The 27,931-nt window shown below is 32.5% G+C and overlaps 1 protein-coding gene and 1 long non-coding RNA gene across 3 annotated transcripts; one reads left to right on the forward strand and one right to left on the reverse strand.

Moving 5' to 3' along the window:
• The first annotated feature begins 70 nt into the window (after positions 1-70).
• l(1)G0289 (plexin domain containing lethal (1) G0289) lies at positions 71-25,323 on the forward strand. Of its 2 annotated transcripts, none has more exons than XM_074117319.1 (13): positions 71-298; positions 13,961-14,125; positions 14,631-14,786; positions 15,256-15,570; positions 16,447-16,583; positions 17,157-17,288; positions 17,386-17,578; positions 17,871-18,080; positions 18,798-18,949; positions 19,046-19,286; positions 20,087-20,229; positions 20,748-20,847; positions 22,111-25,323. In XM_074117319.1, exons 1-12 carry the CDS (start codon positions 214-216, stop codon positions 20,814-20,816), a joined length of 1,998 nt encoding a protein of 665 aa, XP_073973420.1. In that variant the 5' UTR covers positions 71-213; the 3' UTR covers positions 20,817-20,847; positions 22,111-25,323. The 2 variants fall into 2 exon arrangements, with proteins under 2 accessions (XP_073973420.1, XP_073973421.1); XM_074117320.1 differs by having other exon boundaries at positions 72-298; positions 14,631-14,771.
• Positions 23,021-27,808, reverse strand: LOC141448743 (uncharacterized). The gene is made up of 2 exons (XR_012455207.1): positions 26,715-27,808; positions 23,021-26,638 (listed from the first exon to the last, which is right to left on the reverse strand). It is a non-coding gene; the product is annotated as an uncharacterized lncRNA (long non-coding RNA).
• Between the last annotated feature and the right edge of the window lie 123 nt (positions 27,809-27,931).

A 27,931-nucleotide genomic window follows, 5' to 3' on the forward strand; every position in this document is an offset into this window, starting at 1 on the left:
GATTTCGATGTATTCTATGTTTAATCGAAAGTAATATCGATAATGAACCTTACCTCTTTTATCCTCGACCAAAAACCACCAGTATGAAATAGAAGCTCTAGGAAGAAGCAGTTTAGAGAGTTGCGGTCTTAGGATTTACGTTTTTTTTTTTAGTTTGGTTATGTCTGTAGGTAGTTTATCGTAGAACAATAAATTATTTCTTACTTACTAATAATGGCGGCCGTTAGACTTAAGTGTAGTTTTTTGGTTTATTTCACATTATTCTGTGAGTTATTGGTTCTGGCTGTAGCCAGCGATGGTGAGTAGTAAATATTTTATAAATTATTTCTACTTTTAGAAAATAATGGTTGAAGGCATTTAAGAAAGAATAACTCATTAATTTCATGGACTTTGAGCTTAGTTAGGAAATTAATTATTTACTAGTTTACTGAACAAATCAATAGAAAGAAGAAACGAACTCGGAAGAAAAATTAATGAAATGAAAGATCCTCCTTATTATTGTACATCTGTTCATTTCTTCTATTGTTCTGACTTAATTAATTAATGAATTCTCAACTTTCATTACGGACTTAAATTATAACTGATTAGTGCTAATTAAGTTTAGAGATAAGATTCAAATTAATCAATTTTGTGATAATTTTTTTTTTCTTCCTAACTTATCTACTTACAGGTATATCAAGAAATTTGTCGTGGAATAAATACGTCGTTTACATGAATAGCTTTCCTGCAGGTTGTGGTTAAGAAGTATGATTTATGTAAAATTTCTCTTCTTTAATGATTTATTTTTATCTGTTTCTGAACTTTAACATTATATTTCAGTTTTTCAAGACAATTAAAGAGTCTTACTAAGCAAGGAAAATAGAAAAAAAAAAAAAAAGAAACTTGCAATTTAATTATTCAGTCCTTGGTTAAAGAGATCTTTGCAACAGACAAATATATTTGTCCTTGAAATCGGTTTGCTTAATTATGTGATAGGGTGAAGGGACCAGTAATTGACTGCTTAAGAAAAAATTCGAGTTTAAGGGAGAATAACTTCCGTTATTTTGGCTCCAGGTGTAGGTTGTAAAATTGTACTGCTCCAGTAGGATGTATTTTATTTTATTAATATTTTAAAAGCAGTAAATTCGGTCTTTGTCAACCAAAAATGATTTTTTTTGGAAGTATGTCAATGACCCAGTAATTGACATACCGAATTTTCGGTGGAACCAGTGTTTGACATGGGGTGGGACCAGTAATTGACATACAAATATATTCATGAAACGACATAAGATATGCATTCAAAATCACTTTTAGATCTAAATAAATCACTTAAATCACCTAAATCACTTTTTCAATTGGGTTTATAACAAAAATCGGTCTTATTCATAATTAATTACAATCAGTTTTTAAATAGGCAAACCTAAATAATCTAATATTTTTCAACATTACGCTATTTTATACAGTTTTTGACGACCAACCCTTACACAACTGTCCTACTGGACAGTTTTAATTAAGTCCCCAAGCCAAGACAGGTAATTTGAATAACAGCCCTTACTTTCAATAGTACCACGGAGATATTAGCTAACATACTTGTTAGATCGTACACAATGTCTGTCGGCTCGCTTTTATCTCTTTCTCTCAACTCTTCCGCTCTCTTATCCTTTCAAGTTTCCGCTAAATATTTTGTTACCTAAACCTCTTTTTGGGAATTTTTTTTTTGGTTCTCACTTTACCAAACTCTCTACTTCCGATTAGACCAGTGATGGGCAAAGTACGGCCCGCGAAAGTATTTAATCCGGCCCGCCGAGGGTCCATCGACATGGATAGTATATGGCCCGCTATAATTACGTTTTGACGGTCGAGAAGTATAAAGTAGATTCTACTTAGTAGAATAATAGATGCATAACCTATAGGTGAAGCTAAACTAGCCGCGTAGTTACACAAGTGTGTAATGCTGTAATGTTTTTATAATATGATTAAAAGCTTTTACACAAAATGCATTTTTTCTATAATTCTGGCCCTCCTCTAGAATTTCTTAAACTTTGTGGCCCCCCCATTAAAAAAGTTTGCCCACCACTGGTCTAAACTATGTGGTCACATCCTTGTTTTATCCATTCCGCCTATAACGTTGCTACTGATGGCATCTACGCGTCCTTGTGTTCGAGTTGTTGGTGCTTTCTAGTGAACAAAATTTCTCCTACGCTTCCCTTCTTTTGGAGCGCTTCACTAATATTTTCCACAATCTGTGCTGCCAGTGTCATTTGCTTCGAAACCAAACTATCTGAATGTAATTCATTCTTATTTTCTGCATCTAAACAGTATTTGGTTGTTTATTATTACTGAGTTACCTCTTGGGCTCATGTATAAATACACTGTGCACGTTCATTGCGTCCCGCCTCAGGTTGTAAGCATTCGCACTTACAACAGTAATAAATAAATGAAACATCAATGAAAAAAAAAACTAGATTAAAAAGTAAGAAATGTGTAACATCACTAAGTCACCAACTTCTCCACTTATGTTTAATTTCGCACCTGGTACTTCTCTTGAGGGAGCTTCATTTTTCCCCTGGCCGTTTTATTTGATGGAATTCTATGGTTCAGCCATTTCCTCCCTTTCTTCTTTGGCATGTGGCAAGGACCCAAAACTGAGGGAGAATGAGAGATTTTCAAACTCCGATAAGTGGGCGTCGTTTTTATCAGTCACGTTGGCCTCGTGAAACTGTTCGGCGATCTCGACTATTCTTAACTATTCTGTTCTGTACAGAATAATCATTCTGCATGCCCTCTTGAAATAAGGCGTACATTTGCTAATTCATTAATTTAAACATATTTTGTTGGAAGTTTTACTATTTATTTTATGTTGCCGATTTTTATCAATGATTTTATTTTACAATGTATTGAATTTTTAATTATAATAAAATTTATCAACCTATCTTATCATTTTCCCTGGAAGTCAATCACTGGTCTCAAACAAAAAAGCTGTAGGACTAGTAATTGACATACATGTCAATTACTGGACAGATTGCCGTTTCAAGGACCAGTGATTGACAGCCCCATTTTAATCCTCAATGCTTCTTATAATTAAAAAAAAAACTACATAAATGAAATCTACCTCACGAATATATGAACAAATAAACGAAAAATAAGAAAAAAGGAAAATTATTTTCTTATCAATCCTCCTTAGCAACGGCTTGTTTTTTCCTTGATTTTGAACTTTTAACACAAATAACCTTCCACTGATACCAAGGAACCTTCCAATAATTAATATTTTTCTGGAACTGCTGCCCAAAGGCTTCTCAATAACGAAATTGAAAGAATCACCACTAAAAACGGCACATATCCCTTATAATACCAGTTTATTTCTGGTATGTCAATTACTGGTCCCTTCACCCTAAATAATTTCTGGCCATCCGACCTAAAACGTCTTTAAATTAGATGTAACATTGATAGTGGAAATTGTTTGTTGATCTCTATAAAATCGTCCAGGAATCTCCAGATTTAACGTTTACTGGGAGGTTACCACTCTTATTTTTATTTCTTTAGCATTGGTTGCAATAGGTTTTCAAAAAGCATTTTTCTTTGGATATATCGAGTATTCTTCTTATAAAATGAAAAAAGTTAATGCCTTCACATAAAAATATTTCAGTAAAATTAAATTCATGTTTTGCAAATCTGTAAAATAAGCATTTTATTACTAGAAATCATACACTTCTATTTATAGTTGAGGTGATGTATTTGTTCGGATCCAAAATAAGGTAAAATTTTTAAATTTATAGGCTTTTTTCTTAAGAGGAGAGCGACTTTTTCTGGAATTTGGGTGCCCCTATGGGTATCCCAATCCTTACATAGTTCACATCAGATCAGCAGAGTCAGTTGATGTTAGTAACCTCTGGCAAACTCTGGCTCTTCGCAACACACATTAATTCACATTTTCACTAGGTATACTTTAGTTTTCACTAAATTTGCCCTTTTTACTGCTTTTATAATAGTTATTTTTCCAGGAAAACTGAAACCCACTTTATTTTAGTAAGAAAATTCTGATATGGCGCTCTAAAGGAAAGTGCCTCCTTTTTCTCAGACTTAATTTTTATGTAAAAATGGTCGAATTATTCATCTCCAACTTTAGAATGACATTTGCAATGTATCCTCCTTTTGATTTCTTCCTTCATGGCAAGTCTTTGAATCCGTTGTACACTCCTATTTGACTTCAGTTTAATTTGGAATAATAATAAAATGAAATTAATAAATTTGCTAACGGCTGTCGCGCAAAATACCTTATCTTTACATTGTTTTTCTAGTTACATAAATTATAGAGCTAATGTGTAATATCTTCTGGCATTATATACTAAAGTTGTTTTACTGGGCTTATATATTTTTTGTCTTTTTTTATTGTGGTTTTATTCGAAGCCATTCGAATATTTTTTTTTTTTTTTTGTTAGAACCTCAGTAATTATTTTGAAAATAATAAAGTGAAATGCTAATTACTGAAAATAGTTTTTTTTTTAAATCAAGATAAGAGTTAGCTTAAATTGAGTAAAAATGGTCATTTTTAAGTTGTTTACAAGTACATACTTGAACTTTTATACAAATTTATGTATTTAATGTACATACTTTTATAGTATATAAAAAAATGTTAAATTGGATGAACTTTTTGACTTGTCTATTTTTGTAAGAAAGATTTTGAGCAATCACTATCAGATTAACCATTTCGTAATAATAAGGAATTCCCCAAATTTAATTTGTAGTTGAGTGTAAATGTTTTTGTTTTTCTAAAAATTGAATAGTTCGTTAAACATTTCTATCAAAATGTCCTAACTTTCTCAATCTGCAGCTACCATTCTACAGTCTTGGACTTGGATATTATTTCCTCTTACTCAAATTGACTGGAATTTTGTGAGAAAGTGGATTTTGGTAAGGGTGCCCAAATTAAGGTGAATCTAATGGATGCGTGCTTCAGTTTTCCTTTTTGCTTTAACAACTTTTTGGGTTGATGCATTTTTTGATGAATGATGATTTCTTGGTGTTTGCAATTCTGGAATTTCGACCTCTTCTCACCAGTCTTTACGGATGAGGTCAACTTTCCAAAAAAAAAAAAAATTGGTCGATCAGAAGACGCGTATTAATCGCCAATTATTTAATTATCATGGTAATCAATAAAAATAGACCATTTTGTATACCAGAAGTCGTTGGTTAAGAGCCTTTTGAGGTAGTTGGAATTGACTTAGTTTTCTTCTCGTGCATCCATTGCTTTGATTGCTGTTTTCGAGTCTGGCTTGGAGTACGCCTAAATCTCATTATTGTCAAAAATCTGCCTGAAAAATCAGTTGAGCTTATTTTTTACACGATGTAAAATAAAAACAAAATTTAATTTATATCAACGCCGCCTTTTCAGAACAGTTTCCGTCTGGGTGCCGTGTTCTAGGGATGCCAAACTGGACGTAGAAGTACACTGCAGTCACTCCCCCCGACCTTTCTACGTCGGCGAGACGAGCAATTATTTTCTTTCATCCTTTTCTTATCTGTTATAAAGAAAGTGCAGTTTGGTCCTAACTTTATCAACTAGTATTGATCTCTATTGTAATTGCAGTTAAAGAAGGTCATATGAGTATTTCTCACGAGATTCAAACACAGCTTCATGGTCTGCAGGTGCTAGTTGTGAAGGTAGGATCCCTGATGAGGAAAGTAGGATAGGAAACTGGAATTCCCGACCTTGTTTTCACTTCGCTGAGTTCCTAATTAAAGCTGCAGAAATTTTGCAGTTTTTAATAAGTCCAGTTTTTTTTGAGACAGGAAAGCAATGAGGAAAATGTAAAATATTATTTGAAATGCTTTTTGCTTCAGTATTATGATTATTAATATGTTACTTACATTTTGCATGGCTAGGGAAGTTATTTGATTGTTCTCAACAAAGTGGAAAACCCATTTAATGAAGTGGCACTTGAGGGAAGGGAATAGCTCAGTAGTAGCGTAACCTGGATTCCCGCGAGGAGTCCCCGGATTCGAATCCAGCTGCTAGCTCATAGATTTTCTCTTCCTAAGAGCTTCTTACAGCTCACTGTCCGGTGATGGTCAGTGTTGTTTGCAACGAGAGAATAGAGACCTCAGATGTTGACGCGCTTTAAATTTTATACAGAAAAGAATAATAATAAAAATAAAATGTTACTTCTAGTGAGGTATTTTAATAGCTAGGTTGTAGTCGGCCCCAATCTAAAGTTTTAGCTTTTTGTGACTTTTAGTTTTTGAATTAATTTGCACACAATTAACTACCTTTTTATAAAAAAATCACTTTTTCGGACTTAAGTGGAAATGTGCACTGAAAATAAATCGATAATTTAACTTGATCGCTACTTTCCTTAATAAGAAAGAGATAGTGAAGTTATAAGTAGGTAAGTTTATTCTCCAAGAATCAGTGTGCACTTCAATGCTAGAGAAATTATATTTGGGATTTCCCAACAAGTATATTCTCTGCAACTGCCCTGCTTGTGGGATTTTTGACCTTTATTTCTGTCTAGTTGGTATTAGTCATGAAAACGGAAAGTCATTAGTATGACACTGTAAAGCTTTTTGTTTGTCTTTTAAATTTAATGCTTACTGCTAGTAAAATGATTTCTGTTTAAGCAAGCAATTTACTTAACCATTCTATTACTAATACTTAGTAATAACTTCTTAGTAGAAACAGGTAATATTCCGTTCCTTTTCTGTCTTTCCTACAATCTTATTTCAAAAACGAAACATCGCGTAACTCAAATCAAATTGGCCGCTACAACAGCTTTTTGGCCAAATTCAGCCAACCGGAAATATAACTACGTAAATACGTAATGTTTTAGACCTAACTTACATTTAGTTCAAATTCACATGAATCTCTTTGTGTGTTTCCGGTGCAAACTCCGATAATTACGATACTGCTGTAGTAAGAGATAGCAACTGACTGCCCAGTTTGGAGGGAAATTGGTTAACCAGCTTTTTTAGCTTTCTTTTCCACCTAGTTTCCACTCTTCAAAGTTTCGGGATTTCGTATTTAGGTAGAAACTAAATATTAGCTCAAATCTAATTGTGTAAGTGTGTCCTTTATGGACCTTTAAGTTCAAAGTTTTGTTTACAATTTCTGCTTTCTGGGAGATGAAGTGACTTTCTAAGGTAACCTAAGCAAAATCCATCGACCGGAAATGTCCCAATCAACTCCCATCACTGTACTTCCTCTTACTCATATTAGAGGAAATGTAATTAGCAAAACTGAAAGGGAATGCACTAATTAAAGTAAACGAAGGTTAATGGTAATATAACACTAAATAGGAGGTTAAACATATTATACTAATAATTAATACGTTAGTTGTTTAAACCTAATTGTAGGTAATTAGCTTTAATTTAAATTTTAATACAAATTATCCTATTTAACTACTTCTATTTTGAGTGCCTTCGTAGAAAGGATAAAAAAAAATACAATAAAATGTGATTTAATCCATTTCTAATCTGGAATTGGAACCTCCAAATATGCCCTTGGGCTTAAATAGAGCTCACAGGGCTTAGGCGAGCAGGGACTTCGACCTTCAACCGGGATAGGGGGCCCCAGTTTTGCTCCGGGTCGAAGGGTTAGCGAGCATAATGCCTTGGGTATTGGTTAAGCGAGTCCTGTTAAGTCCGTTCATTTGAAACTTTCATTTCGAGAGTCATAGGAGACCTACAAAGTCTGTGTGTAGAGAGAATTTGTCGTGACTATAGAATTAGTGCTAAGAATAACTCGGAAAGTAGCAACAAGTTCAAATTTAATATTTGTTTTTGTTGCCACCGCCACCACATCAAACCCAACAATAACCTTCCGGACTATATCATTTTATTGAATCGATCTCTCTAATTTTTTTTAGCGTTTTATCGAAAACAGCCCCATGATTTTCCTAAAAACTTGGAATTCAAATTGGAGCCTTTTTGAGAAAGTAGTGGGAAGCAGGCTTCACTCTGAAGTGCCACTTCTGTTTAATTAATGGCTTCGTTAACCCTAATATATTGATATTAATAAAATACGCAAACAACAAATAAAAACAGGTTAAGGAAAAAAGGGATGAACATAGAAATCAAAACTATATTTTACCAAATTTCGCTCACTTATATCTCATCTCAAATCGCCTTCATTCCGTTTGGCTTCGGTCACTGCATGTCTTTTTCACGCTCTCTAAATCGCGCCGGTTTATAATCGAAAACGCAAACTCCTTTTATCTAAATCCATAATCGATTAGTGTTGAGCCAAAGATAGTGCGCGCCTTGCTCTACAAAGGCACTGCAATTATCCTTCCTTATTTCCCAGTACTATTAGAGCTAGTTAAGACAAATGGCCAAGAACGATCACTATCGGAACTGACAATTTGTTCATATTTCCAGTCTTTATTGCTTGTTAACCATTGATTCAATTAGCAACCAATTTGTTATTCTGTAGAAACCTGACTCATCATTTTCAACATGTTATTCAACTGTAAAATTTATTGAATTAGTTTCTCTTGTCTCTTGAGATAGCCGTCGTAGTTCTGGTTTCATCGATAATCCTGGATCTGAGGCGCTGAATGCGAAAATATTTTGTACTTTCTCTTACTAACGTTATGTGGAATTATTGCAATCTTTTCATTATTCCATGTCATTTTCGCCTGGACAATACGTTTGAGGCGCAAAAATGGTTGATGTATTTAACAGGATTTTGGTTTATACCTAAAACAATAAGTAGATGCTTTGTCTATTAAGACATTGAAGTAAATCAGGAGAAAAACTACAAGTTTTTGTTACGATTCGGTATGTTAAAGTATCGATAATTCTAGTACTGTCAAAAACGTTCGTTTTGTGGACTACAAAATTTTAGCGAATGGCTACTTTCAATATTCAGTATAAAATGGTAACAAGGAAATAACCTCAACATTTCTCAGAATGTCACAAGGTTGGCTTAAAATGTTCGCAGAAGAGTGCTACGCACATTAAATGAGCCAAGATTTTTTAAGATTTTCACATTTTTTTACCTTACTGTAGCTCAGGGGGTCACCAAACGTTTTTTTATCATGGACCCCTCCTACATAATTTTTCGAAATCTCCATCGACCCCCACATAAAAGTAATTTTCAGTTAATTAAAATAAAACTATCTATTAGGTACTGTGTGTTGTACAGTTACTATATGATTTTAAACATTTATTAAAGTAATTTTAGATTGTGTAACAATACTTTTATGAAAAATGCCTTAATGTTGAAATTTAAATGCCTTAATATTTATTAAAGAACAAGTAAAGTAACTACAGGTATTGCTTCTTAATTAATGAGGTGAGTGTGCCTGGTGTTTCTTTGCAAGGTTCCGCTATATTGGGTTCGAAATTGTTTTTCCTTCGACCCCCTGGCTCAGATCCTGGCTAGGGTGAACCAGTAAGTATTGCCTACTGTGTGTAGTACATCTAAAGTGGAGTTCAATGACGTATTGGCCAACTTCATATTTTCCACTGTTCTTGAGTGACGTCACTTTATTTTATTTTTTTCTAAAATCATTACGTTTTCCCAATAAAAATGTTATAACTCAGAAAGTTTTAGTCCGAATACGATGCTGATGACACGGTTAGAAAGAGAGATAAATTTCCTAAAAATTGGTACCATTTCGAAGCATAAATTATTCTCCAAACCGCCTCAATCTTTCTCCAAATGCTGGAAAAATAAAAATAATCGAAATTTTTAAGAAAACCTCAATGGTTCACCCTGTATAGACTACTTAGGCGACCTCTGCTGTAGCTAGAGAAGATATTGTAACCGCGCCATTTTCCAGGGAAGCTCCTGTCTCATGATCTCTAATTATGTTAAAGGAGATTTGATATTTGGTTAAAGTCGAGTTTGAAGAAAATCTTGTCCCGGAAGTAGTCCTTTATTTAAAAGAAAATGGCTCCTTCTCTGTAAAGTTACATTTCAGGTTAAATGTACGGTTTTACAAACCATAGTGTTGGTTAAATGTGCGAGTTTGAGGAATATTGATGGGAATAGTAAGAGGAAGTCGTGTGAGTCTTCACCGCAGATTTTGTATTTGACAACTGGTGACACACTCAGACGACTTCCTGTTCACTTTATCTTCCGTCAAGTAAATATTGTTGTGGAGGGGATACACTCAGTTAGAAGAGGTTATTAAATGTTATTATTCTCCATCTTGGTCCAGCTGTCAGCTTTGCCGTAGTAATTGTTTAAAATCTACGACGCACATTCTCTACAAACTCATTAAAAATCATTTTTCTAGAAATATCTGTCACCAATAAAAGTGACCAAGTGCATTATATTCGTAAAATTATCATTTCCAGTAAAGGATTTTGCTGCAACCAACCATTTTTGGTATCTGATCAGGTCTAGAGAATTACAGGAAACTGAATAAAGCCGTTCTGCAAAGTGTTGCTTCCTCTGGCATTATATTCTTTCAGCTTGGAATGTTTATAGTAATTAATATTTTATAGCCATATAAAAACGCTTAAATCCGTTTGAAATCCATTGTTCCGGAAGGAAAACCCTAGCTATCCGGTTTTCACCAATCTTGTGTAAATAAGAGAAAATAAATTTATAAATAACCATACAAACCTACATGTGTCCATTCAGTAAACGAAGTTCAAAGACAAGTTAGAGTCATTCTGGTGAAAATAAATGAAAAATTAATTTAGTGAAGAGGTATTTCCGGTTTGTTTATTTTTTACAATGGGCCATTGGCCGGAACTTACAGAAGCTGCTAAACCAAGTATAGAATCGGGACTTTCCATGCTTTTTAAGTTCTGAATAACTCACTAACAAAGGGAAGAGACAGATCGGTACACATACTGACGAATTTCTAATTACCTCTTGCTCGAACATACAGCATCACAGAACGAATACTTGAAAGTCCTCTTATGATTGGCAGGAGAAAAGAATTAATGAGCGAATTACAGCCGAAAGAATGGTGGCACTTTGGTTCTGAAGCACCATCTTTGGATTGTTACGGTCGAAAAACTTGTGAGATTTTGTTACAATGTTGATTTTACGAGATCAAATAAAATAGAACGGCATTTTGTGCAAAATGGAAAATTACAATTTTTTTTTTAGAACAGTTCTAATTGTTTTTTAAGTAATTAAGCGAACATTGGCGAACTTTACCGAAGATATGGTCTAGTGATCGTCGCCTGTTATGAGTAAGGACAATGGCCCCGCGTAATTCTCTTTGGGGCCTTGTACTGTTCAAGTGCCATAACCAACCTTCCCTGCACATGTATTAACGTTATAAATAATCAGTCCCCGGAATGGTGCTCTAAAAAAAAGGATCTATTCTGTGAAGTTCGAAATGCAGAAGCGCTGCTGCAAACTGTTTGAGGCATGAGAGAGGCTCAACATGGTGATTCCTTCTGGATTCCCTAAAAAGCAATTTTCCAGCGCCCCATCTCTAGATAAAATGTTTTAGACAGGACTCTTATTATTTTGAGTTTTAGAAAAGTTGGGATCAATATTTTATAAAATGAAGAAATAATGCATTCAGAAATGGCGTCACCAGTACCAACTGTTCGAATTTTGCAGAAGTCATTATTGTCAACTTCGTTTCTATCTTACAATTCACTTGGTCTTACTTAGTCAGCAAGTATAATACCAAATGAAAATTTAGTTGAAATCCATTTCCCTATACCAAACTCTCGATGATGGAAGGAATTTAGAAACTGATTAGGGTTACAGAATACGCGATACGCGATACGACGGATAAAAACAGTGATTTCGTGGAATTACTGAAGAAGTGTCTTCTAGATTCAGTGGAGTCTCGGCTATCCGTCACTCTTTTATCCGTCTATTCCAATTAACAGTCTCTGTCCTCAGTATTTGAAAATAAAAAAAATTTAAAAAAAAATTATTTTAACAAGAAAACTTTAAAAATTTATTTCAAGTGTACAGAAATTTTAAAGAGTCCTTTAGCCTTAAAAAAAAAATTCCTTTTGTCTTAAGATTCCATTTGATACGGTACATAAAAGCAAATACATATACAAATAGAAACAATAGGACCAAAGTAAAGTTTTATACACGTTAAACAAAATTTTGGAAATTTTCCTGTTTTTTTCCATTATCCGTCTTAAGTTACAATTATAAATAAGTAAATATTAAATAAAACAGCCTTAAAAGGCTGTGCAAAGTGAAGGTTCAGCAACCCATAGCAACCTTAAGTTAATTATTACAAAATCTGATGAGCTCTACAGTGTTACACAACTGTAAACAATTAATTCCAATTGTTTCTATCTATTCAGTTAGCATTGTAAATAATCCTTCCAATTTAGCTGGTAACCCTGTAATATTTATTTTATTTTTTCTCGGAGGTGTCTATATTATGATAACCTTGAATTTATTCATTCCAACAAGTGTGCACAAGAAAATAAACAATGATAAAATGGCGTAACAAATATAATTGAGGGTAACTGGACTTACCTATTCATGAATAATGCTTTATTAATTGTTTATCTGAGTTTAATGGAGATAAAACATGCTGTAATCTTTTATTGCAATATCAGTTAGGATAAAAAAGTAGATTAAAACATGTTAATAGTTTTCCTAGATGCATTAAATGTATACTGCTTCTGCTGTTAGGGAAGAATTAGTTGGCCGGCCGTAATAAGCGGCCTTGTAACTCATTTTCATCCAATTTATGAATTTCTTCACCCTCTGTTGGCAGAAATGTGAACTGGCATGCTTAGGATAACTCATATCTAATTTTATATGGGAAAAACCATTAATAAAACTGTCTAAAACAGCTCCCAATCCCATAAAACTGACAAAAAACCAATAACTCCAAAATTTTAAATTAATAATAAACAAAGGAAGGGATTAGCTCATTAACTGGAAGATTATTCGATTCCCATATCGATACGGTGACCATTATTTTTGTATCAAAAAACAGGACAAGGAGCAAAAAAAAAAACCTTAAAAAATATTAATACGTTTATTAAGACGAGATCGGTTATTAACAAAACAATGGCCATGTAATATGGTATAGGTTAGTTTAGTTATTAGTTTTTACATGATGTTTAGCGATCGATGTTTACACTAGTCTAGTCTACTCTATCGGTAAAACAGGTTGTGTTTTACGCTAAAGGTTCGTCCAAAGTTAATGTACACAGAAAATTTTTTTCTAAACGATTATTTGGGAACTTAATTATTATACATTTATACTATATTTTTACATTCAAAAATTAAATTTGAGTATAATTTAAATTTCATTGAAAAACAGGACATTTGTGCTAAAAAAAAAAAAAAAAAAAAAAAAAAGGACAGCGTCTTAAAAAACATTACTGTCCTGCCAAAAACAGTACGAATGGTCACCGTAACATATCGAGGTCCCGAGTTTGAATCCAGTTGTGCAGGTCTCTTTCTAGTTTAGTCTGGTTATTTTAAAACCAGATATTTTCTGTGTAAAACTTGATATGCAAAATTTAACAAGATCATGCGGTATTTTCTTTGGTAAAATTAAGTGAAAATAAGATTTAGTTTTTCGTGTTAGGCGATGTTCAAAAAGTAATTTCGGAAATTTTAGCTATCGACCATTTCACAGTGGCAATGGTACTCTTTTACGCGTTCTGGCAGCAAAAATGTTTTAAGAATAAGCAGCATTTTTCTCTCAATACGTGTCCACGTAGAAACATTTTATTTTTGCACAGGAGTGTACTCTAAGTACATCTCTCGCTCACTCTCGATAAAGGACTATTATAGAAGCCTTAAATTTTTCCGTGATGAGACCTATAAATTTGCATTTGTATTGTCTGAAACCATTTGTTGATTCGTTTCATAAGGATATTTCATTTGATTCTCCCAGACCTTTGGACCAATTTGGTACATTCATTTTTGCACAGTCTAAAGAACAGACCGTAGCAACATATCTGCCCAGCAGGAAGTCCGGTGTTCCCAATAACTAATGCCCAAAAAGAAAGGAAGCTCAATGATGTGCATTTTATTTATCAGAAATAATGAAATTTAATTTGTTTTCTCCAGATTTTGTTCGATACCAAGTGGTTGACCACCATCCATCGGAAATCGTCAAGCGCAGCGATATAAAACTGCTGCAAAGGGAAAGGAGGTACGTTGAGACTGCCATTCCCCGACTAGCCGACAACTACTTCAGACGTGAATCTTATCCCAGCAAGAGTGTTGACAAAGGTAATTCATTAGCTTATAGATTGCAATTTAATTAATTTGCTATTACTTGAGCAAGATGAACACCTTTCAGCTTTGTACATAGAGTTGCTATCCAAGCAAGCTGTATTGTTGTGATGGTAACCGGATTACTTTCTGGTACACAATGGTCAACTTGATCTCTCCAGATTGATGTGTTTCTTTTGTTTGTCGCAAGTAGAAATTAAGGTGTGCATTCAATTAAAATGAATTAACAGGAATGTTGCTTCATCTTGGTAAAAATGAAGACATTTTGGACAGTTTGGTATATAAGGAGTCTTATTCAGCTTACAGCTTTCCTTCGTGCAATATTACCAGGATTGGTAAGGAATTTAGGAAAATTTAGAGCCAGCCCGAAGGAACTTCTAAATTTTCACAGAATCTACTTTTTAAAATCTTGAAACAGATCCAGTGATAATTTTGCTTTCCATGAAAATAATTGTACTTCGTCAATATTTTAATAATAAAAATAATTTTTTATATTTTCCAGATGATTTGGATACGTTCAGCAGAAGAAGAGGTCGAATGGAAATGGTGGGAAATTTAGCAATCAGCGCTGAACAGTTGGCTTCAGCTTCGGCTGATGGCGGTGGTGAAGGCAAACACGAATATCCGCCCGAAGAGAAAGAAGGTTTATCCTTTAATAGTTCAGTGAATACTTTTACTTTTCCACTAGAAGTGGGGAATTTTCACTAATACCTTCGCTTTCCCCCCGCTTTTCACGAAAACTGATCGTAACTATTTCCATTAAACTTGGCTAGCTAGCTGCTTGTAATAATAGACTTATCGCTTTATTTTAAAGACATTTTTAGTGAATATTCGATTTGGGAGGATCTGAAAGGGCAAACTCAACCCTTTCCAATGCTGAATGAGAAGTTCAGCATCACTGAAGGTCAAAGCCCTATTTTCATCACCCTTCTTTGTAAAGCCTCTTGAATCCTCCCTCCAGCAAATCAAATTACCTTGAAAAATGATTTAAGGGCTTAAAGTGCAGTCTTTACGCACGAAGAGCCTTGGATTGCAACTGCTGCTGCACTAAAAGAGGAATTTAGTTGCATATGCATTCCCGTTTTCTCCCAGTAGTACTGATAGTATTTTCTTTTTTCTAATTCCAGCGAAACAATCTATCAAAAAAGCTACAAGTACACCTTTAAAAAAAAATCAGGACTTATATCCAGGAAAAACAACATCAATGGCTGTGATTGGTGATAACGATCATGGGGACATTCACCGTAGTGATGCTGAACAAAAAAGAGTAGCACCAACGACTACAAGCACACCTGTGCCAGCTGTCGGCAATACAACTATCACAAAGGCACCAAGCTCTACAAACTCTACGGACAGCCATCAGGATAGTGTCGAGCATCACATGGACAATCATACTACGATGCACGAAGATCATCAAGATGGACATAATCACCTAATTAATGGTTTGTTGAGAATGTGCAATGATTTGGTTAAGATTATATTGTTTGGAAGAATGCAGTTTCGAAAAAAGAATCTTTACAAACTGAAGCAGTGAAGTTTACCATCAATACTTATCGACCTAAGCGTACTGAAACGTTGCTTCTTAGATTCGGGACGGTGCTTAGCAGAGAAGAAGCACAAGGTAGGCATTTGTACTTATGGTTAGGCCCAGAATGCTGGATAAGATCATATCGTTGATTTTATCCCCTGTAGCACGCATCATTTTTTACTTTATTATAATTTTTTCTTTTTCTGACTGAATTGAAATTTTTACTTATCATCTGAAACAGAATCCCTATTTTGGTGTTCGAAAATGTATGGTGTACGATAGAAATTTAGAGGAAGACAAATTCTCTACACCAGATTCTCAAAATGTTCGTGGAATGTTTGCACGGCAGTTTTTGAGGTTTCTTAAAGAATCTTCCATTTCCCCAAAGTATTGCTGATGCTAACCTGTTCTAGGAAAGCCTAGCTTCATCATGAGACTTATGAGTCAACAAAGTGGTAAAAGAACCGTTCAGAATACGAAGTCTATTTTGATCACTGCAGAGTTAGCAAAAGTTGTCTACTTTATGGAAACATTTAAAAGAAACTTGAAGTTTCTACTTAAGGCGATTTGGCCAGGAATCCCCCCTAACCGTTTTTGAGCTTAGTGATTATGAACTGATGCGCCAAAATTGCGGTCTGGCAGATTTGCTAAGTAGAAATTCTTTTTCTAGAGATTAAACTAGATGCCTTTTGCTTGAATTGCTTCCTAGAAGATGCTGAGTGATTTACCTCAGCTTTGTCCTTGGCTAAAACTATTTTTTCTAATCAACTTTTACTGGATTTCCTTTCAGTAACTGGGACAACTCCCGAGGATGCCAGTGTTCTGGTTCAACCAACTAATGCTTCTGTTCCGTTTGGCGATGATGACTTCCCTAAAGATATTACCAACAGTACTTTGGTCAAGAATAATATTACTGAAAAACAAGTGGTAAATTGTGCTCTTTTATTTTAACTTACGTATTTATATATCATTATTTTTCGCTTTCCCATACTTTTATAATTTTACTATCAATATCAGAAATAATATTATACTAAATTTAGTTCAGTTACCTGAACTATATATTTTGAGCTTTTTTTGAACCCGAAAAATATATTGAGAGAATGATAGTAAAAGTTTTATATAATAAAGAGGCCTTTGAGAGAAGGATGTCTTCCGTTGCTCAAGAATTCTTGAACATCACAAATTATTGTGAATTTTAGAATCGCAATATCTTAACTCATAATATTCAGAACTCTTTAAAATTGTGCTGAATTATGGAAAACAATATACTTTAAAATTGAGAGAAGCTAGAATCATCAGGATTTAATCATAGCCGGGATATAAATGTTGAAATTTGAAGATCTCAGATTACTGTTAACTTTAGAATGCTAATTAAGGAGAATATCGTAAGTAATGGTGCGCACTTGATGTGCAACTTCCCGTAGCATCTTCTTCCTTTTGTTGCCTTAAGTACTGGTTACTGAGGATTCCTTCTGTATCTATCATTGTTATGTTTTACAGGATAACCATTTCTATTATAATAGTACGTTCATAGTTGATCCTGGTGTAGCCAAACACTACTGGGTGGATCTGGACAGAGAGAAAGATGTCATAATTAATAAAATGTTGTCAACAAGTCATCGCAAAGCTGCGGTTAGTTGTGGTTTTCCCTTGACTTTTTTTTTTTTTGTAAGCAGAACCAAATAGTTTTTTCCAACCCAGTAAACACACATTTAATTACTGTTTTCAGACTGTAAAACTCTCTTTTGATTTTCCATTTTATGGACATATTATACAAAAAGTGACAATAGCCACTGGTGGCTTCTTGTATACAGGAGACTATATACATTCATGGCTGGCGGCCACCCAGTACATTGCACCACTTATGGCCAACTTTGATACAGGTCTCTCTGAAGACAGCCAAGTCAGATATACGGATAATGGTAATTATTTTAATTACTTACTGAGATCTTACTTAAAGTTTGTTTCATTTTATATCAGATGTCCACTTTACGGAAACGATTACCTTTATACTCCATAAAATTATCACCAAAAAAAAAAACCTGTCACTTTTCTTTGAAACTTTTCATGAAAATTTATTTTTGTGGGATTAACAGGGCATACTTCTTACCATATCAAGTAAGAAAATGAGGATTTAAACATTTAGTATTTTCTATTATACATTTATTCTTTTGATTATTTCATCTTCATTTTTTTTTTCTTTGCTTGTTTAAGGTTCTGCATTCACAGTTGAATGGGATCGTGTACATTTACAAGATAAACGAGATGCTGGTCAGTTCACGTTTCAAGTGACTTTGTGTAAAAATGGTGACATTGCGTTCGTCTATAAGGATGTACCTATATTAGTGGACAGCATAGAAGATTGTTTACATCCGGTCAAAGTTGGCATATCTGATGCTTACATTATGGATAAAAATGTATTTTGTAAGTTTGTTATTACTAGAATAAATAGTAAAGTATAGAGAATAAATGCTAAAATAAGTAGTAGAGAAATTAGTGAAATAAGTTTGAATTGAATTAAAGAATATTATATTTATATCTTAAGAATGTCTGTACCATTTCTTTTTTAGCTGAACAACAAGGGTTTTCTTATTGCTTCTGCTAATAGATTCGTATCAAAAGTGAAAGTAAACTGTAGACAAATATTTGTTCAAAAGAAAAAATCTAGAATTCAGTTCTGTAAAAATATATGAGTGACGTAATTAATTCTCATCAAAATACATATGTAGCTAACCACATAGGAAGTAATAAGTTCTTTTACTTTGTTATTAGTTATATTATTATCAGGTAGCGTATTTGTCGCATATGCAATCATTCCAAAGTTTATTCGATGGAAATACCATTAGGTGCACTTTCTGTGAGTGAGTGAGAAGTTGTTGTTAGGCTTCTCTCTGTTGTATCATTTTAGGACATTGTTATAAATCGTTGATATTAATCGTTTTACCGGAAATGTGAATCACGGGAATGATTTTTATCATCTACTATTACAAGAACAAGTTGCTTGAAAAATTGATTTTGTTTAGGTATTTCGTGACGACTGCAACAAAATTTAAGTAGAAATTTTCAGTTTTTAAGAAAACCTTTGGAAAGTATGATAAAAGTCGAGTGAGTGTTCTCATCGGATATTTTTTCATGTTACAGTTGTAAGAAAGAAAACTATATACGAATATCACAGAGTGAGCTTCAAACGAGAAGATATTAAAAACTGGACAGTAATTTACATGTCAGCTCTGCCGACTTGCATGAGCTACAATGACTGTGCTACTTGCGCTGGAGCGGATAGACAACTCGATGTGAGTATCTAAGGCATTTTAAATAAACCAACGAAAGAAGAAAGATGTGCATCTACTCTGGATTAAACCAACTTTAAAAATTAATTTACTTTTCAGTGCAAATGGTGTGCAGCAATAAATCGATGTTCATCCGGTTATGACAGACATAGACAGGATTGGTTGGTTCATTCGTGTGAACATACAGCCATAAATGTGACTAGTGACTGTACGGCCGGCAATGCCTCTGTGTTCAACGAACGACAGCATCAACGTGGCCTCCACATAACTGAAGATAAAAGTGCATCAGCTGATTCGCACGTTGCGGTGCATTCTCAGGCGGCTACAGATAATAGTATAGGTAAAATGTTGTTTATTATTATTGAGCCATCTTTTATGTTTGTAATTAATATTTACACCTGCGTTATGTGCGCAATAAGAGCGTTAATATTGGACATTCAAGTTCATTAACTTGGCACCCAGCGGTGCCATCTAAAAAAAGAAATTGGATGAAAGAGTAGACATGAAAAGAGGATTTAGAGCTCAAAACAAAACTTTTTTGGAATTAACTTAAGCGATTTCTATCAAATTTCAGGAACACATGGTAATTTGAAGTGTTTTTGAATATTTGTTTCTAAGGTTTAAAAAAGCGTTTAGAATGGACCGGAGAATTTTAGCCTTTAATCGCCTTTTATTCGTCACGTTAGATTTGAGCGTTTTTCAAAGTATTCTTGCAAGTTGTTTCAATCTATTGTTACAGTTCAAAAAGTTTACTTTTAGTATCATTTTAAGAAAAGCATCAGTACGAAGAGAGGTATATCGTTTTAAATTTGAACGAAATGCAAACCCTTTAAATATTAACCTTCTATAACTCATTACCTATTATCACTGCAAGATTGCTATTTATGTCGGTTATAGAGTAATGTTTTCTCTACAATCTGGTAAAGAAATCATTAAAATCTAATCAATACGAAAAGAGATAATTAGTATTAATATAAATTAAGTTGGGTATTTTTTTAACGTAACGTGCACTTTTTGACGATCAACCCTTATACTGTCAATCAGAAATGAGTCCTAGTTAGTTTATAAAGAAAAATACATTTAAAAACGTTTTGTTTATAATTTTATTTTCTAATAATTTGTACTGTGTTTTTATAATAGCAAACTCAGGCAAAACTGGTCATCTAGGGCATTCTGGACTGTTGGGTCTGTTATTCTTCATTTTGACTATCGCTGGACTGGGATCTTGGCTATTTTATGCGTACAGGAATCCTCACACTACTTCAGGACAAGTGTTGATCAAGGTGAGCGCGATCTAAACTTTGTCTAATGTCGTATCATGTAACCGCTTTATAACCTTCTGGACAACTAAAACTGCCAAATTGTTTACTTTCTTTGCATCCAGGTAAGAAGAGTAGGTGTTGCGATCGTGTAAAATTATTGTTCTTGAGTTTTTCCACTTGCAAATTCACGGATTTAAGTTCTAGTTTTAAAAAATAGCAAAAAAGTATAATAAAGCATCGAAAAATGTTGAGAACGAAATCTCTTAAACTGGATGTATCTCCTTACTAATAGTATTTTAATTAAATTGTTTGAGCTTTTCAGAAATACATGGATGATTGTCTCATCAACATCTTACTGATATTGCCAAGAATTTTTTTTTTTATTGTGTGATCTTGCTCATTAAAACGAACGTAATGCAGTAAAATTTAGCTTCAATAAGCATAATTGATCCATTGCTTTGATATCTCATTATCCATATTCGTATTTCTTTTGCAACATCTGTTTTACTTATTGATGTCTTGTATTTTTTTCTGTGAAGTATCGTCCAAGCCAGTGGAGTTTAAGAAGAGGAGAAGCACGATATACAGCCGCCACGATCCACATGTAATTCTACTCGAACAAAATGGCATTTGTTATCGGTTAGTCAACTATTATTCTATGATTGTTCTAATACTGTACCGCCTAAAGAATCCAACCAAATATAAAATACATCCGGATTATCCAACTTTTTGAAGATTTTCTCATAAATGATCGTATTTGATTTTCTGGAACTTTTCTATACACATTAGGTGTAATGGTTATATGTAGCGAATAGAGGAGGGGGGCACATGCATATGGCGAGAGAGTGGGGACAGCGAGGTGCTGGTCAGAAAGGCCAGAGAGACGTGCACATGTCTATGTGTCCCTAGACGCTATTAAAAGCTAAAAAGGTTGAGAGAGAAATTAAGAGGAAGTCCCGCACTGGCATCCGACTTGAGGAGGCGTTATCGGCGGCGGTGGGTGAGTTCTATGTGGAGGTGGAGGATTGGCGAGAGAGACTTGGACTTTTCGCGTGTTTCTATGCAGCTCTAGTATTCGTTATTTTAGTTATTAGTTATTGTAATATTTAAAGAGATTGGTTTTCAGTTAGCATTAAGTTTATGTTATGTAATAAAATATATTAGCTGTATTAATTAGTAAATCTATTAGTTAGTATATATTAGTTAAGTAAAAAGGTACGTAGGTTAGTTAGGGCCGTAGTGTGGATGAGTGTGTCTGTTTGTCGGTTAGGGCGGTGTGTCTGTTACTGATTAACTTGTAAGATAAGGAGTTATTTGTAAATATTGTAAATAAACTAACTGTTATTAAAGAACTGTTTTGTTGAAAGCCCTTGGCTCCGTAACCGCTAGCTTGGTCGGTTACATTAGGTACATACACATGTCCTTTACTTTGATCATCTTTCTAGAAAAATTCGTTTTAGGACAGTTTTTGTGGAGTTTAGGGTAGGCTTACTTTTTTAAAAGTTAAATATCAATGGAATGAACGTTTCACTACCTGTTTATAAGAACGGTTACGAATTTATTTCGACTGAAAAAAAATAACAATTGAGGAAGGTTATGATCCTTGAGGTTAGATTTTATAGGTTTCTAAAGTGCTGGATTATTTACAAATTTTACGTTTGCAATTAAATGATTAAAAGGCTTAGATAGGGAATGTTTCACTCTCAATTTTGGCCCGCTTTTTTATTGATAATATTAGTTCGTTGTTTTAAATGCCTGTTTTAATTCAGCACTACTTTTATGTTGGACTAGTATTGTTAAAGAGTGGCTATAAAACCCAAAGCACTGCCAACCCCGCCCCCCAAAAATATAATTGTAGCTCCACTAATAATTTCACTAATATATAAATTTTTACTGTTTCAGAAAGGAGATATGATTATGGAATAATGCAGTCAAATGTAATGGAACAAAATAATTGTAAAATTTGTAGAAATTTAAAAATAATTTAATAATAGTGCCTTTATTAAACTGCCTTTCAGAAACCAGATGAATAATAATAATAATAATTCACTTCTGGATTTTTAGCTGACAATAAAAATTATATTTATATCTCAATCAGTGCCTTCTAAATTTTTTGAACATTTTCTTCTCTTATGAAGTATAGAGTAAGAATAGATTTTTTTTTTAAAGCTCGTTAAATTTATTGTTTTTTTTATGATTTTTTAATTTTTATTATTAATATTATGTTTTGTTGTAAATATTGTAATTCTTTTGTCTTTTTACATAATTTAATTTAGTTTATTTTTAATCAAAAAGGGAAGAAAGAAAGATTTGATCAAAATCATAGCATCGATCGATATATTATTCGCCCTCTCGATATTATTATGTACAGTTGCAAAAAGAAAGAACGATGTGTTTATATTATAAAATATTTGTCTTTTTGTTTTATTTTTTTTTTGTTTAATGAAATATATATATTTATTTTTAAAAAAATCTTTCTTTCACCCTTTCACTGTGATAAAAAAGAAATTCAATAACTGATGACAATCGATTAATTTTTGACAAATGGAATTTACCTGATACTCATGGTATATTCAGCTAATATGTGCTGTATCAAATTGTTATGAATGGTTAAAAATTTTTATTATTGTTTGTTATGGAAAAATTAAGAAAACTCACTAGATGGTTTTTTAAAACTAAAAACTTAACGGAAAGATTAGGCGTATATTGAGACGAGTGTGACACTATAGTCAGGACTCAAATTTACCTACTACACTCGCGTAATGAGACACACTTTAAACGCTAAACTATTACTAAATGCTACCTATTCATGTTTGTTTGTTTGGTTTTTTTTTTTTTTTTTTTTTTTTTTTTTTTTTTTTTTTTTTCATGAAAAAAGTAAACTAATTTTAATAAATTATAATTTCATGTATTTTTTTTGCATGTTTTTTTATTTCGAAAGGAACAAAATAGACTAGAGAGGAAGGGAAATAAAACGCGTGCTAATTAATCAAGGATATTATTCAGTTTGGCAATAAATCCGCCTTATGTACGGAGTAAAAAATTATTAAATCGAAAACCACTTTGGAGAAATAGTTACAAAGATTATTAATAGGCGTGCAATGTTATTTCGGCATCATCAGGATACACTGTTTGGCTGCTAGCAGGAAATAGTATGTGTTTTGGACACGCCACTTTCTGCTGCTGGAGAACGGATACGTTGCTTCTTCTATGAGCTGAAGCTATCAATAGAAGACGTTTTGGGCAAAGTATAATTTCTATGCTATTCTAAATTTTGAAAGAATCAAGCCTGAAGTGTTTCTACAGACCCTGCCTTGAGAACACCTTAAACAGAAAGTAGTAATCTCTTCCATAATTATTTTTTTGAAAACAGTAATGCAAACCTCTCAGTATTTCTGGTTATTCCGTCATTTTTTTAAACCGCATAAAGTGTAATAATAACAATATGTAAAAACGTGCGAACTGATTTTTGTGTTAAATAATTCTGATTTCATTTTATTATTTTGTTTGCTTTAAGGACCCTCAGAATGTGATGATTACATTAAGACAGATTACTATTATTATCGATCGTGGTAGCAAAATCTGAGAAATTTATATTATCTTTGAAAATAGTTTATATAATAAAATATAAAAATTAAATATAACACGCCTTATTAGCGTTTAAAAACTTATCGTAAAATAATATAGGGGCTGTTGGGACATGTTTAGTTTGAATTAAAATCTACAGATATGTTTAACTTAGAGCTTTTGCTATTTTAATCATATTTTTTTTAAAAAATACTAAAATAATGTATTTATATTACGATTGTACAACACATATTGGACATGATCTTTTTATGATTTGTCACAAATATTTTTGTCTCTCATTACGAATACTCAAGACGTTTGTGTATGTTTTGTATGTACGAAAAAGTAACCTCTCATAGTTCTTATTGTGAGTTATTGATGAAATTAAATAAAAATGGATAATTTACTTCGTAAAAATATATAATATTAATCTAATCAAAATAATAAAGATGTTCATAAAAACCATTGCTCAATTCTATAAAACTTTTTCCATAAAAATGGCCTTAACCACATGAGAAGGTTACACATCTATAGCTTTCGCCAATCGAAAGAACCGTACATTTGTATTTGTTAATGTTTTAATGTTAACATTTTTATTTTTATTATTTTTTTTTTTAGCAATGAACTGGTTGTTTAATAAATACTCGTAAAACAGGATTTTCTTTGTACTTTTAAACTTTATTTTAAGGAATTGCCATAGTAAGTACGTCTCTATATTAAAACAGTTTAAATACTTGGAAAGTTTTGAAAGTTATTATTTTGTTTCACGTAGCAAATTATGCCTCCAAAATAGGGTGGAAATACTCTTTGCTACTTCCTTTTTAGAGAGAAGAGAGAGAGAGAGAGACATTCCTGTACAAAAAGACTAAAAATCTCTTTATCATTAATAAACATTGTTGAAATAATTTTTTAAAAAAAACAAGGTTTTTTTTCTATGAATTTATAGAAATACGAAAAATCAGGAAGAGAAAAAAAGAATGTGCCTTTATTTAAAAAGTTAACAAACAAATATCAAAATGTAGTAGATTAGTATAAAAGTTATTAATTTTCACTAAAATAAAATTCTGTAGAATTTTTGTGTGTGAACTAAACTAATAACTAATATGTTGTTAGTAGCGTTGCTAAGGGTAACTGGCGCCCGGAACATAGTATTTTTGTATTTCGCCTTAGGAAATAAGTTATCGACTTATAGAATTTGACCATTATATTCATAAAAGTCATAATTCATAATCAAATATCTAATGTATGAGCAGGTGAAATTTTTAATGAAATTAATAATTACATAATAAAAATAAAATAAGTTTTTAATTTTGACTAACTTAAAATTTTGAATACTCTTTTTTTTACTGATGTAAACTATAGATGTTAACTATTATTTTTTTTTTTTTTTTTTTAATATCCTAGATGGGGGTAAAAAGCAATAAGTTGACTTTGAACGTTTAAAAGAAAATGAATTGTTACAAAAGAAGCAATTTTCAATTTTTCTTATTGTCATGCAAAAATTGTTCTACACCACTTAATTACGAATAAAGAAACTACTTTGTGTGACATGAATTTATTTTTTTTGCGGATGATGTAGTTTGCCAAGTAATGTTTTACATTTATTTTTTCAGTTAAATTCAGCTTATTTATTTCTACGAAATGCACACAAAAATAAGGTCTAATAACAATAACATCTAAGAAAATCATACCTTTACTGTTAGTGTAATGTCATTAAAATTTGAACAGTTTTTAGTGTTATAATAAGTCATTTCTTGATCAATTGTGATTTTTTTTCTTACTTTAAGTAGGCGAGATTGCATTCAAAAGTATCTGATGTTACTGCACTTGTTTACGATTGTTTTGAGGAAAATTATGAGTGAGGGCGAATTAAAAGACTTATAAAATACTTTGAGGAAATTTTTACGAATTAAAACGGCATTTTCAGAATGTCTTAAAAGATCTTCGCGACTTCATCAAAATACTCTTCTGTGAAAACTGTGCTTGCCTATTTGCTTTCTGTACGTATACGAATACGTAGTACGTATTTCAGGTTACTCATCGTTTTTTTATGTTTTTGTCCACAAGGGAAGGATGCCAAACATTTTGCAGATAATTATGAGCGAGTGTGAATTAAAAGTCTTTTAATCAGTCATAAATGGAAATGAAACCTATTACAACTCAAAAACAATCATAACGCAATTCCCAGCTGGCGAATGGAAAACCAAAGTACATATTACAATTTATCAAAACATCAAAATTCACAAAAATCGATAAATGAAGTGTCCTAACTTCAGGAATAGCGAAAAGAAATACCTCAACAAACTATTCAGACTTAAGTAAAGAGAAAGTGTACTTATAAACTCAAATTAAGTAAAACATATTTAATATTATCCATATTGTCGAAAACAATAAACACACAAAACTGGTGTTTCACATAATGAACATTATTATATTGCAAACTGATTAAAAGTCTTTTAATTCACCCCTCACTCATAATTTTCTCCAAAATACAGTTACCACACACAACAAACATTATTTCTTTAAAATAACTATATTTCGTTGTAATACTTTATCTTTTTTGATCGTAAGACAAATATTGTGTTTAACTAGTGCAGAAAAGTTAATTTTACTCTTGCGGTTACATTATTCCATTTTTATAAGAAATGAATATCTTTCTGCACTAGTCACACAGATATTACTATTTCTTCAAATTTTCTGTTCATATTAAGCATCTACTGTATAAAATAAAATAATAATAATAATAAAATACATGTGTTCTTCATCAGTTTTGGTTTCCTTATCTTTCTCTTCCTTTGTGTTTTAAGAAGAGTTATTTAGTAGTAGTCACCTGATCTACTTTGCGTTAGAATAAGAGGCCTACCTGTTCAAGATGTGAGATAAGAAATAAAACAAAGCTTTAAAATTAACTTTTACAATTAAAACAGAATTGAACTTACAAGATAAAGACATATGATTTGGAAGACAATACAACTGCAAATCTTCAGTTCCTGGGGCTCTCTAGCGTATCTTAAATTTTGAAACATTGTGCTAGCAATTTAATTTTTTGCCAACGAAGTTTATTATTCACAGATTAATGCTTCGTTTTTTTCGTAACCTTAAAATATGATGTGAACTTTCTTCACACAACCTAGTCTACTGTAAATCCTTTAGGTTTTCTTCAAACTTGGAGGTTTTACTATATGTACGTCTACAAATTGACTTTTGAGTAAAGAAGTGTGACCCATTTTTATAATCACTTTCTTCGAATATAAATTGAAACAAAACGAGAGGACTTAATCAAGATGGATGATGCACTTACGCTAACTTTGGAATAATTTTATCGAGATACACATTTCCAAATCAGCGATTAATTAAAGATTAAACATAATTACTAGGAAACTATTATTTCCTACTATCAAAAAGTGTTTCTTATTAGTAAAGAAGTAAATTTTTTTTTCTTGAATAGTTTCTATAACACAGATGTGCCACAAATTGCTGCCCGTCGTTACATTCCTCGGGCCTGATTTTGTCTAAGAAATGAAGGTATCAGCAAAAAAAAGCAAGCAGTTGCCTCTGCACCATACTTAATTGTCGTTGAGTGTCATTGAGACTTAAGAAGCTGGTGTTTTTTACGGACATCTCTCAGGTTTCTGGTAAGATTCGAAGTAGGGCGTTTCACTAGCCATAATGAAAATACAAATCGTCAAGTGTAGTATGAAAGAGAAATTAGATGAAGTCAAACTCCTACCCAAATTAATTGATATTCAACCTCTGATGTAGAATAAAACCAAAAAAAGAAAGAAAAAAGCATATGCACTACGTCAGATAAGATCTGCTAGATTATGTAGCACTGCGTACTTAACCACATTTTACTTTAACTGCATTCTGCATTTTTTTAAGAAATTTAACCACTTATCCATTAAGAAAAAAAGAAGATACACATATATTAAGTTCTAAATAGTAAACCAATGACATTAGAAAATAAATCATTAAATAAATATATTTCGTATACACTCCTCCCCTAAAAATGACTAAAAAGTCTGCTTCTTAAATTTAGATAACCTCAGTCTAAGTATTTCAACAAATGTTTTCGTCCGTAATTAGCCTCTTTTTTAAAAAATTGTTGCTAATCTCTTATGTTGGTAGAAGTTGTAAATGTTTATAAAATTTAATT

The sequence above is a fragment of the Rhodnius prolixus genome, unplaced genomic scaffold (assembly GCF_049639745.1).
Source record: "Rhodnius prolixus isolate KJV_2025 unplaced genomic scaffold, Rpr scaffold_2, whole genome shotgun sequence".
Lineage (NCBI taxonomy): Eukaryota > Metazoa > Arthropoda > Insecta > Hemiptera > Reduviidae > Rhodnius > Rhodnius prolixus.